The sequence below is a fragment of the Poromitra crassiceps genome (genome assembly GCF_964638095.1).
Source record: "Poromitra crassiceps genome assembly, chromosome: 21".
Lineage (NCBI taxonomy): Eukaryota > Metazoa > Chordata > Actinopteri > Beryciformes > Melamphaidae > Poromitra > Poromitra crassiceps.
The window spans coordinates 26,597,499-26,610,679 of NC_139638.1; the positions used below are offsets into that span (position 1 = coordinate 26,597,499).

General features: G+C 43.5%; 1 protein-coding gene across 3 annotated transcripts; it reads right to left on the minus strand.

Moving 5' to 3' along the window:
- Nucleotides 1–1,163: 1,163 nt before the first annotated feature.
- On the minus strand, nucleotides 1,164–7,696 carry tmem141 (transmembrane protein 141). 3 transcript variants are annotated; one of them, XM_083657911.1, is made up of 5 exons: nucleotides 7,557–7,696; nucleotides 7,198–7,264; nucleotides 6,883–6,966; nucleotides 5,483–5,593; nucleotides 1,164–1,243 (listed from the first exon to the last, which is right to left on the minus strand). In XM_083657911.1, the coding sequence occupies exons 1-5, from the start codon at nucleotides 7,608–7,610 to the stop codon at nucleotides 1,197–1,199; spliced, it is 363 nt and encodes a 120-aa protein (XP_083514037.1). In that variant the 5' UTR covers nucleotides 7,611–7,696; the 3' UTR covers nucleotides 1,164–1,196. The 3 variants fall into 3 exon arrangements, with proteins under 3 accessions (XP_083514037.1, XP_083514038.1, XP_083514036.1); XM_083657912.1 differs by lacking the exon at nucleotides 1,164–1,243 and adding an exon at nucleotides 4,437–4,554; XM_083657910.1 differs by lacking the exon at nucleotides 1,164–1,243 and adding an exon at nucleotides 5,151–5,258.
- Nucleotides 7,697–13,181: the final 5,485 nt, after the last annotated feature.

The following is a 13,181-nucleotide window of genomic DNA, read 5'->3' on the forward strand; positions in this document are numbered from 1 at the left end:
ACAAAAAGCAATCATATTGTCAGAAAATCATCAAGTTATTATTTGTTTATCTACCTATCTGTATTAATCTGTTTGATATAAAGAGGTTAATTCCAGAAAACTATAAAGCCTATCCATTTTGGTGTGTGTGTGTGTGGAGTAACTGCTATGTGACAGTGTTACTCAGTCTACTTGCTTATGGGGACAAATTAAGTACTTTAAAGTAAACAAACAAAAGAAAAAGAACCCCAACGTGTTTTCTTTTCCCAGTTTAGGTAAAACATCTGGCAATATTAAAAAAAAAAAAACTAAAAAAATGAAATATAAGCAATTGTCTTAACTCCTATGATAATGATGCATAGCTTCAATAGTATGTGTTTAACTAACTGTGTTTAACGTGTGTCTTAACATGTTTTTAACTAATCATATTACTTGCTACAGTGAACACTAGGAATTTCTCCTGAAGACATGCCGCTAGCTAGTACAGTATGTCAGGCTATAGTTGTGGTCAGGTGGCTTGCACCACCCCGCCCCTTGCATACAAGTCCCAGCTTGAATCTGAACTGCCACAGAGTAAAAAAAAATATCACAACAATTTCTGGCACTTGAGGGAACACTTTTCTTTTCGGCTTCCCTTTCCCTTTGCTGTGAGTCACATCCATTCAGCTCCTCTACACACTTTGTCTCTAATGTGCCCAGACTCCAATACTCGTCCCACTGCCCTCCACAGAACCTTATCAGTGATGCACGGTGACGTTTAGTGTCATTGTCACAAAGATCTTTCTGTAATCCATTGCCTGCCTACCCGGTAGCCTATTTATTCACTCATTTCTCCTGCTCGCTGCTCCTGTTAGAATGGCTATATCACATATTCTCACTTTCATATTCAGCATGCTCTCTGTATATTTAGTTTACACTTTCTTAGTTAAAATTGGCTAAGTTGGCTCTGTGTCTGTGGTCACGATTTGTGACGGAAGTGATGTCATCATCAGTGATGTCATTTGAGCAATTGTGATGTCATCAGTGATGTCACTCGACTCGAGCCACTGTGATGTCATCAGTGAGGTCACTCGAGCAACCGATTGCCCAACTGTGATGTCACTCAGGCAGTTGTGATGTCATCAGTGATGTCACTCGAGCAACTGCGATGTAGTATGGTGGCGCACAGTGGCACGATGGCGCCTAGGTGGGGTGGGCGGTGTCTGTCTGTCTGTCTGTCAGTCACTATTTTGGGAGTTCACGGAGCGGCGATCATCTCCAGACTCTCCACCGTAGGAATCGAGCGTGCGCAGCGCGCGAGTTTCCTAGTTATTACAAAAGAGGCCGAAAGATTAAACACACAATCAGTTACGCCTTATCCCCTCACAGAGGAAAAACATACACACATAGGGCTTCTGATCTCTCCCCCTCCCAATAACAATCAATCACATACCAGCTGTTATTGATAACACATTCATTTAATTGACTTACAGTGGGCCAGAGGGCATAACATAACCCAATGGATTTGGTGCAGCGAAACAGCCAATAACATGGAGTCAGAGTATAGATCTGCTTTTTCCACTGAGGCTGGGTTATCTCGGAAACAATGTGTTTTTATTTCCTGCATTGTGAGCAAGAGAGAGAGAGAGAGAGAGAGAGAGAGAGAAAAGTGCAATGAGAAGGAAATGAGAGAGAGGAGAGAGAGAGAAGGGCATGAAGAAAGAAAGGCGAGAGAGGGGAGAGAGAGACTGTCCAGTATAGGAGCTCAGCTCAGTGTGATCAGTAGATTCACAGGGTCAGACAACTGAGCGCTCTCAGTCCCTCTCTCCTCCTCTCTGTCTCTCTCTCTTGCTGTCATGCACACACACACACACACACACACACAGACGCACACACACACACACACACACACACACACACACACACACACTGCACGAAGACGCAGTGCAAGGTTTGCAAACCATGCTTGTTTGCAAAGACCACCAGTCACGCACTTCTGTCTGTTTTAGTTATCAGTAATACACCAAGCCTCAACTCCACTGGCCATGTTGATCTTGTTTAACACATACTAGGGATTCCCTAGTATGTGTTAAACAAGATCGACAGTAGGGATGTAAGATACGTTTCTTCTTCTTTTTTGACAATATCCGATATGCCGATTTCAACTCCTTTGACCGACTGCCGATACCGATATATGCGCGCATTTCAGATAACATCGAGTCTCTCCTGTATCATCTGATATCATCGTGCATAACCTAACACACACACACACACACACCTCGGTCCATTTGAGCAATATGACTGTGCATGTGTAGGAAGAAGGACTTGAAAGCTGATTTAATACATTATTAGGCGGTTTTCTTTTTTGGAGAAAACCGCCTAATAAAACCCTTCAAATCTTAGAGGTGTTGTTAGAGCAAGCGAGAGTGGGGGTGGATTGAGACTACACAGAGATGTAGCATTAGAAAGAGAGCGAGTGAGAGAGAGACATCAAATCAAAGCCTAAAATGTTCCCTTGTGGTTCACTATGGCTATCTCCTATCCACAAAACAGTTCTCCCCTTCCACCTCCACAAGCATGAATAGTGGATCATCTTTGGCTCGGTCGCCCAGATTCTACAGCCTGGACTTTGGTCATTTTGGTCAGTCGAGGTGTTACACCATACTGAAAGAGTCTATTGTTTCAAATGCCTGCACTGGAGCAGAACGTTATAATAACACATTATTACAGTGTAGTGAAAGAGAAACTAGTTCAGCTATGCAAACTGCAGTGCCAGTGTGGCTTAGAGAAAGCACAATATAATCATTTGGCTTTTTTTGGGGGGTTTTACCACCAGAGAAACATGAACAGCTGTCAGTGAATACTCTGCTTTATTGTTCACACAACTGTAGCTTTGTTTCTGTATTTTTGTAGTGTGGGTTCAGGGATTCCTTTGAGTTCCACTTCCACGTAGATCTCTCTTTAGTAGATCTCTCCTTAGTAGATCTCTCTTTTGGCTCTTATAGTCTCGGCTCTACTGCAGAGCACAGCTCCGATACAGGGTTTATATTGGACGCTTTACTGTGATGATGAAGGCACACTTCAACACAGGAGGTCTAACAGGCCTACATGCTTGAGTTTTAGAAGGAAGTGTAGTTGGCAGTGTTTGCTGTGGCGTGGCAAACTACTGCTGAATGAGTGTGTGTGTGTGTGTGTGTGTGTGTGTGCGTGTGTGTGTGTGTAATGGTGCTGTACTTACAGGTCAGTCACTTTTTTTTTTGCAGTATTCTGAACATTATTGAACATCATTTTTCATCAACTTTCTCCCTTTTACATCAACTCAAATGCCTTCAATCTCCTGTGTGTGTGTGTGTGTGTGTGTGTGGGGGGGGGGGGGGGGGCAGTGTAGGAGTGTACAAAGTACAGTGCTATCAAATGGAGATTGACATCTTCATCAGGAGTCAATCGTGGGGTTGATAATTGAGTATTTTGTTTATACAGTATATATATATATATATATATATATATATATATATATATATGCTAAGCTTCATACCAGTTGTGACTAATTTAAAGGAACAGTTCACCCAAACATGTGTCATCTACTCCCCCTCATGCCCGTTGAAACACAGGTGAAATGTGTCCATATAACACACAGGTTGCCAGCTCAACTCGAGAGAAAACCAGTCAACATTGCCAACACACAGCAGACATATGCATCCTGTTTTGTTTTGTTTTTTATTTGTGTTGTTGTTTTTATCTGTCAGACAGTCTGTTTAGGAATGGCCCAAACTTCAACATAAGCCTAACATCCACTGGTTTCATTTAGTTGGAAGACTATGAGTGGTACACAAACAGTAGGCTACCATTTAAAAAAAAATCAGAATGACAAGTATTGTCTGTGTTATGTGTATAAAAAGTGAACTGACGGGCTTGACGGGCGTTGGAGGAGGCGCTGCTGTCCGTGTAGCCGCCCGCCGCCTCCTTCTGAGCCCGACCGGATGTCCTTGACCTCCCGCGTGCGTAAGCGTTTCTCCCTCAGCTGCATGGCGTTCTTCACCGGGTTCCTCCATGACAGGGTCCACCACCAGGTTGGATTGCTTTGGTCTTGGCAGGGGGATTTGTCCCCCTCCGGTCACAGGGTGGGTGGTCGTCGGTTCTGCACCAGCTTCCACCAGCCGGGCCCTCCGAACTCCTGCACTCCATTCTGGAAGAAGGTGGGACTGCCGACCGACAGCCTGCTGGCGACCGTGCTCGACCACCACGTCAACGTCTTCATCCTGGTCCCCAGCAGGAAGGTCTAGTGTCGTCCGATGAAGGCGCAGATGTCCTCCTTCGATCCGAAGTAGCCCGGCCGGCCTGTTCCCTCCAGAGACAGGTTGTACATGGCCAGCATCGCCACCTGCTGCCAGGTCTGTCTCAACCGCTCAACACTCGCCTCGTCGTCCTCAGAGCAGTCGCAGCAGGTGAACTTGAGGACGTTGTCTCCTTTTCGAGTAGCTGGGCTCCACCTGTGGCAGTGGTCGCGGTAGAAGGCCATGTCGTCGCATGCCCAGCCAGGCTCACTGCCTCCTTGCCCAGGTCGCTGGCTGCCCCCTCAAAAAACATGAGGGGCAACTTTTGGCCCCACTTCAAAAAATTAGGGGCATTTACAACATTTTGAAAAAAATAGTAATTGGTGCAGAAAGTTGCTAGCTAGGTAGCTACTTTTATTCATCCCCAAGGGGAAATCTGCTCGCTAAAGCGTAGTGTGAACAATGCTGTTTGTGTGAGTGTGTTCTTCATGGTCTTCTCCTGGCAACCAGCTTGCAGGTGCTGAGTGTGTGTTAGCAATGGAAATGAAATGATCAAAAATCTTGGGGGCAATTTCTGACCCTCATTTATGGTTTTTAGGGGCATTCTGATATTTCTTGGGGTATTTCTGCCCTTGCCCCCTGGCTAATTCCCTACACTGGTGTAACGTTACATGTTTGTAGGTGTCTTGTGTTGTTGTGTCTTTTATATGTATATGAACGAGCAAAGTGGTGCTCATCAGCGCCGAGCACAACCGGACCCACCAGAACGGGCTCACCGGAGACAGAGCCGAGCCGAGCTACTCAAGACGGTCAAGAGCTACTTTGCCTCCGCCACGCTATTGATGTGCCTCTTATGTTCATGGATCCAGTGTTTCCTAGAAACCCCTGGAGAGCGAAGCCTAATAAGTGTGTGTGTGTGTGTGTGTGTGTGTGTGTGTGTGTGTGTGTGTGTCTCAAAGCACTGTCATTCCATCGCATCGCCATATGTCGTCTTCTTAGGTTCTATTGGTTCCTCCGGCGGGGGCACTGAAAGACACGCCGACAGAAAAATAACGCGAAACACTTGAGAGTTTGCAAATTGTCTTCGTTTAAATCCCTGTGACTGAAGAACTGCGCTAACTCAGACAATACAAGCGGCCCAGGGCTGAAACTGCTTCATTTTCCTAAACATGATCTTAATACTGCCGTTACAATTTCCATATTTCCTCATTTCCAAGCATGAGAGGAAAGGTCACTGGCCATCTACTCACCCTGTGGCGGCGATCTGTCTGGGACTTTGCCCGTTTCTATCAGCAGCCACAAGTCGGAGCACTTCTGTGATTCCCAACGCGTCACTGCGTAACTCCCCACTGATGAAGCCACTGAGAGGAGAGGAGAGGAGAGGAGAGGAGGGGAGGGGAGAGGAGAGGAGAGGAGAGGAGAGGAGAGGAGAGGAGAGGAGAGGAGGGGAGAGGAGAGGAGGGGAGGGGAGGGGAGGAAAGGAGAGGAGGGGAGAGGAGAGGAGAGGAGAGGAGAGGAGAGGAGAGGAGGGGAGAGGAGAGGAGGGGAGAGGAGGGGAGAGGAGGGGAGGGGAGGGGAGGGGAGGAAAGGAGAGGAGAGGAGAGGAGAGGAGAGGAGAGGAGAGGAGAGGAGAGGAGAGGAGAGGAGAGGAGAGGAGAGGAGGGGAGAGGAGAGGAGAGGAGAGGAGAGGAGAGGAGAGGAGAGGAGAGGAGAGGAGAGGAGAGGAGTGCAAGATAAGGCAAATTTATTATGGAGCACTTAAAACACAAACAAGTTTGATGACATACAAGAGATCAGACAGGGCACAAATGACACATAGACTAGAAACATAAAAATAAATCAAATCAATTAGGGGTGCACCGATCAATCGGCACGCAATCTGTATCGGCCGATCTTTGAATCACACAAATCAGCTGGTGATTAGAGCAGACTCAGCAGAGAGAAGTTACCTCCAGTCCTCCCGCCTACCGAGGCATTTGCATGCTGTTAAGTCCGTGTTTCATCCATATTTGCATGTATCCTCCTAACGTTAATAGCTCCGGTTAGCTTTAGCCGCTTTAGCTTAATCGATAAAATAGTTAACTTGGGTCGAAGTTATTTTTCTTGTGTAACAGGGAAATCCCGGAAAATGGAGTATTTTTGTTGAGTGAACTGAACTGCATTGAACTGGTAACATGGAAATCCCGAAGTGGAAACTGAACTGAGGGAACTGGACTACTACTAGCCATTTAGTTCAACAGTCTTGTGCTCCAATTATCTCACACACAAAAAATCATGTTGGCGGTTTCCTTTAGCCTACAAAATATAAAGTATTGATGTAGAAAAAAAAGAAAATGTGCTGCACTTTCAATTTGATGCATGGAATGTAGGCCTATATGTAAAATGGAAACTGTTCTATAATAGACTGCTATAGCTGCTTACAAAATATATATATATATATATATATATATATATATATCGGTGATCGGTAATCGGTGATCGGTCGATGATCGGTTGGGCAGATATTTCTCATAGGTGATCGGCAATCGGTGATCGGTGGCAAAAAACGTGATCGGTGCACCCCTAAAATCAATACCATCATCCTTATAATGTAACAACAAAACAGACATCTCTGTTAGCTTATACAGCCTATAACAAGCCTGTTTCTCACCGAGTGAAATGAGCAGGTTCCAATGAAGGGGATAAGGCAACTTCATCTGTAGAGCCTTTTGAAAGGCAAATAATCCAGCAGCACCTATAGGTGACATGTGGCACCGCACATCAGGAAGGCAACAATACACCGAAAGACTCATACAGCAATGTGATATATGATGACAATTTATTCAATCTATAACTAGTGTAAAGGTAACAATAATCACTGTGGTAGAGACAAGCTGTACAAATTATTCATTTACGTTTTTACAGTATTTTCCCAATGTGTGTCTGACAGTGAGCAACATAGCCTCTAACGCTATATATCACTTACCAAATATAAAGCTCCCAGTCCCTTTCATGAAGGCATGGGACTGACACGCAGCATATCTCTGCAAACCCTGAGAGAGAGAAACACACAGAGCAGCTATCATGACATGACAGATCTGCTAAATAGCTAGCCTACTTCGGATGCTACTTTTCAAGTGCAGTGCAAAGTTTTGGGGTTTTTTTTTTGCAGCACACTTTAAATAGGCACCCAGAGTCTGGGTGCACCCAGAGTCTATCAGTCTCAGACAGACTGATAGGCTATGAGTTCCCAGATTGCTGCCCCCTCCAGCCGAGGGGGTCCAGTCCAGACAGCCAGAAGGTGAAAGTCAAAACATGTATTTAGTCTCTATGGTCAAAACCCACCGGGTGTTTCGCTGCCACCGCATCGTCCACTTTAGTGAGTCCGATATTGACCATGCTTTCGGCTGTGGTGAAGCTGGAGGATATAGAAGTAATAATGATCAACTATCGTTATGGGAAGCTACATCTCATGTGGTTGTTGTATTTTTTTTGTATACAGACTGTTATCTAACTTCCGTGTTTACAAGCCGACAAAGGAAAGGACCAAAGACAACTTGACAGAAAACCCATGCCGAAAACACATTAGTTTGTGAAGACACCGGAGGAGGGCGACGCCATGTGGTGTGGAGGTAGCGTTGCAGGCGGCCCCGCCTGTCAATGTAAACACATTTTCTTGAATGTCTTCATCTGAATTGTTTATTGTCTGTTTCCCTTCTTGACTTTTGTTATGAAGCCAGAAAGGAAGCGTCAGACGTGCGTGTTTTCATGCCAAAAAATGCACACTCAAGACATCCAGTCGAAAAACATTAGGCTAGGCTATAAATCATCTGATTAACTTGTGGTGGGTAGAGTAGCCTATTGAAAATCCACAGCCTACTCAATAAAATGACTCAAGTGAAAAGTGTGTGTGTGTGCGTGTGTATGCGTGTGTGTGTGCGTGCGTGCGTGTGTGTAAGTAATTAGTACAGTAAATAAATCAAAAAATTAATGAAAACTCTGTCCATAAAGTCATCATAGTAACCTGTCTCTGTTATGCTCCATGTATTGTCTGGCATGACTGGCAGACAGACAGATGGACTTCAGCCTGACAGCAGGGTTCACCCTTTGACCTGGTGACCCTCCTGACCTCTGATCTCAGAGGGAGGGAGGGATCTGCTGAGGACTGACAAAGTAACAACATAATGTCTAGAATTACCAACCAAACACCACAGTTAAACTTCCTAAGATAATTGGTTGTTTAATTTTTCTTCTGTTCTTATTTGTTCCCTCAGTACTGTGAACATCTGCACAATTTTGACAAATGATTAATGTACACCATAATGTTCACATAATGCATGTCCTCAACAGGCTGCAATCACATCAAAATGACTACATTTCAGATCAGATTGCCTCATTGCAGACACCGACAGCAGGAGTCTCTGACTGGGACAGACCACCCATGATGTTCCTCAGCTCAGGGCCATATGAGGGGAACTGCTGCCACCAAGTGGCAACATAAACACTGCACTTGATGAGGAAAAATGTAAACCTTCAGCTGACTTTTCCAAGAGAATGTTCTCATCTCATATCTTCTCTGGACTGCTGGCGCGATTTGGGCTTCCCGTCATTGTGCAGCCCACAAGTTGTACCTCCATCACATGCAGCTTCTGGAGGACCACCAGACCTTGTTTCTCCCCTTCTGATTCTTTCATATACGATTGAACAGTTTGTTGCTGGGAGTGGTGTCCCTATTGGGGGGAGAATGGACTGGCTGACAACTGCTGTCTAGAGTTCAGGACAGAGGTCGGATGACAAAGCCATGTTGCTCTGTAGTCCAGAAGACTAGAGAGTAGAAATGAATATGTTTATAATATATAATATAATGTGTTTATGTGACTTCATGAGGACAAGACGTTGCAAAGGCCCTCGAGCCGCTGATTCAAATAAAAATGTGTTCTGTCATTACAAAGTCAGTAATTGTCTTCCTGTATACATGTAAAATAAGATTTTAAAATTATTGTAATTATTGTAATAATAATATTTATTATTATTATTATTACAGCAACATTATTGCACAAACTATATTTGACCTGTACTGGACTTCCAGCTCATTCTCAGATGTGTTCTTCCATGAAAGCATACACTACACACACTAGATCAGGGGTGGGCAATTATTTTTCATGGGGGGCCACATGAGAAACCCAGTTTGTTGCCGGCGGCCGAACAAATATTGTCATGCCCTAACCCATGGATGGGTAACTTTGATGATAGAGGGCCACAAAAAATGTCCTCGCTACCAGGTTTTGCTGAGGGCCGAACGGCACCAGCACGAAAAATTTGGTGCATTTGAAGCCAGGTTTAGAGTAATAACTCATTTTAAATTAACAATTGTGATGTCATTATTCAGTCTTAACCACCAATATTTCATCCTTTTCTCACTCACTCCTATGTCACCACCTGCTCTCAGGGCTTGAAATTAACTTTTTTGACCACCTGCCAATATGGCTGCTAGATTTTAAAGTTACCAGCCAATTAGAATTTCCACTAGCTGAAATGTTTTTCTTGAAATAAATCAGAATATGAGTGGGTTAATTTAAGCATAAGTATCAGTAAGTGTCCCGGGATGATCAAAGCCTGTGTTGAGCGTCACACGAACAAAAACGCAGTCTTGAAGCTAAATAAATCCAAAACCAATGAGTTATTTGGGTTAAATTTCTACTTCAATGTATTATTATTAGATTATTGAAATATATTCCATATTCCAGACTGAAATGCTATAACAGAAGTGGAGTATTGGCCAGAATATGACATGAACATGTGGACACTTATTCAGCGGGTATCTTGCATGTTGCGTTCAGGTGCACTATGTGTGTAAAAAAAATAAAAAATAAAAAATTGCAATTCCATCACGGGCCACACAGGTGGCGCCCGCGGGCTGGCTGTATTTTTCCCATGTGTGCACTAGATTGTCAAGAGCAAAGCCTCAGGAAGCATGTGCGACTCAGAGCCATCTATATAGAAGAGTTGCAAGATCTCTGTTCACTCCAATGGCTGTGGCGACTGGTGATCCAACATTTTGGTGGGGCGCAAGTGAGAGGGACCTCAGACCCCCTAGGGAGCTCCAGGAAGATTTTTTTTAAATATCAGCTTTAAAATGTGGATTTAGTCAATTTTAGCATGAGAATATAGGGAAAATCTCACCATATAATTAATCTTACTGCTACAAAAGTAATGTAGACACATCAGTTCAGGGCACAAAAATAATAACCAGTTAAGAGTAGAAAGCCAGTTAAGAAACAAGACAAAATACTGTTGTACTTGAAGAAATTAACATGACCAGTTAGTTAGAAGAAGACAATATGACAAGAAAAATATTACAAGTACAGTCTTTAATTCTTTCAAGAAAAAGATATCCATTTTGATAAAGCATTCTCTGTGATAACAAAGTAAAAAAAGGAGAGAACTTCTATTCTTGCTCAAAATATATAAAGCACTTTCAATGACCCACTGTCTATGTAGGTCTATTTTCAAAAACTTTCAATGTCTTGATTTCTGTCTCTCAAATTCAGAAACTAAGATGGGCAGTAGGGCTGTCACTTTTTCCCAAAATAAAGTTTGAACAAACTTTAATTGCCCGCAAAATGTTTGAATATATTCAAAGTTTTTTGGTTAATTAAAAACAAAAAAAAATTGCAGGCCAGGCCACCGGGCATCGGCCCAACGTGCCCGATTATGCAGTCCGCACCTGCCCGTTACATCGTATAAATATATATAATATAAAATATTAAAAGAATATTAAAAAAAAATCCTCAGCTGTCATGGTCCAGTCAGTCAGCTCCTCTCCGCTGCTGTGTTAGCTTGGACGCTCAGTCACAACACTGCCTCACAAACTTGGCTGCATCCAACTCGTGACAACTTTTCAGACCCTGTAGACAATCTTTCTCAGAAGAGACTAACGCGACAAATCTGGAGACTTTTTCTGACATGGGATTAACATTACCAGCAAGCAGCAGTTGGTTAATTTGGGTTAATAATAATTTTAAAAAAAATCGAATAGGTCAAATATACATTCGAACATGCCCTCCTCCCCCACATTCGAAGTTAAATTCGAATTTCGAATACAAAGTGACAGCCCTAATGGGCAGTTACTTTTTGTACATAAATTTTGCCCTTCTGTCCTGGAGAGATGCAAATCGCTCAATGACTCTATGGTTAAAGTCCGGGATGCTTTTGACAAGCTTCTTCTCCATAGAGAGCATAGCCAATGCATTAAGACGATCCTGTGTCATTGTGTTCCTGAGGAAGTTCTTGATTCTCTTCAGTGTTGAAAAGCATCTTTCAGATTCAGCTGTCATCATTGGAGTTGTGATGAGGATCTTCAGCAAAGCCACAGTCTCTGAGAAGGTATCCTGGAGATTGTTAAACATGAAGACCTGGTAGAGAGCCACAGCACCACTGCAGTTCCTGAACTCCTCACTGCTGTAGATGAGAGCTAGTTCAGTTTTCAGCTTGCTCTTGTTCAGGAGCGGGTAAGCCTCCACAGTGGTGTTCAGCGCTGCTTCAGGAAACTGGCTCTCGTACTCTTGGAATTGGTCTCCCTGCAGCAGTGTAGCACTGATCAGGTGCTTGGTGAAGGAGAACCTCTCTTTTGCATGGCCCAAGATAGTATCACAAACCTATAACAAAAAAATAATACAATAATGGAGATGGGTATAACTTATATCCAACTTATAGCCATCACCATTAAATCATATATAAAAAACGATTGTATCAAGACCAACACACACATTTATAGATATTATACATTCTATCTCACCTCTGTAGCTAGCCTCTGAAGTTCACCTGGGCCCAGTGTGCGTCGTTTCTTAGCCGGCTGCTGCTGAGCTACGCTGGCGCTGTGTTCTCCACAGAGAGTAGGGACGGAATCTCTGAACAGAACCAGAAGAGAAATGATAAGCCTTAGTTGCCAGGTGAAATAATCAATCAGACATGTTGCATTAGCTCACTCAATGTATCACTCAATGGCCATTATGTCATAACTCAAGTTTAGCCACAGTTCTTCTTCTTTTTTTTTCTTTTTTTACTTTGACCCAGCAACACATGAAATATCTTAAAAATTACACACACAAAATATTGGATGGGGCTTAGTGGACAAAAATGAACACAAATTAAAAATGCTATAAAAAATATTTTTTAAATTAACTTCAGTTCTAACCATAAACACCAAAATATTAATTTATTTTCAGAATGTTACCCCTTTAAGTTGTACATATACTGTACATTTAATACAATAACCGTATTAGACAGCACAACATAAGTACTAATTTACCTGATCTTTTGCACGTTGTCTGTGAACTGCTGCATGATGCACTGGACACAGACTGAGTCAATGGTCCGCTTCTGGAGCTGGCTGTAGAGAATGTCCACATGAGGCATGATGTGATAGAACAGTTCCAGGAAGAAGCTGAAAGTAGCATCCTCCAGTAGCCTGACAAACCCTCCAGCTTCTCGCACAGTAGTAGGATCAAACTCGCCTGACTCCATGATGGTTTCAAAGCACTTGAGGAGGTCCTCTTTATGCTCAAACACAGTGTTCACAGTAAGGCTATTGAAGTTCCATCTTACTGTGCTTGCTCTTGGGCGTCTGTGTGCCACCACCCTATCAAGCACGCCGGTTCTTTTGGGAGATCTTGAAAAAAAGCCAGCGAATCCAGCCAGGTCAGAAAAGAACTGACTAACCTTTGAGATGCGAGATGTCACCTGCTGCATGATGAGGTTAAGTTGGTGAGCATAGCAGTGGACATAGTGTGCATTCCCATACACATCTTGCACCTTCTGCTGCACACCACCTGTGGCTCCTCTCACGACACTTGCACCATCGTATGTTTGGGAAATGAGCTTGCTCTTCTGGTCATCGGGGAGAATGGAGCTCAACCTATCCAGAACTGCTGTGGCGATAGAATCAGCTGTGGCAGTCTGGAGAGATAT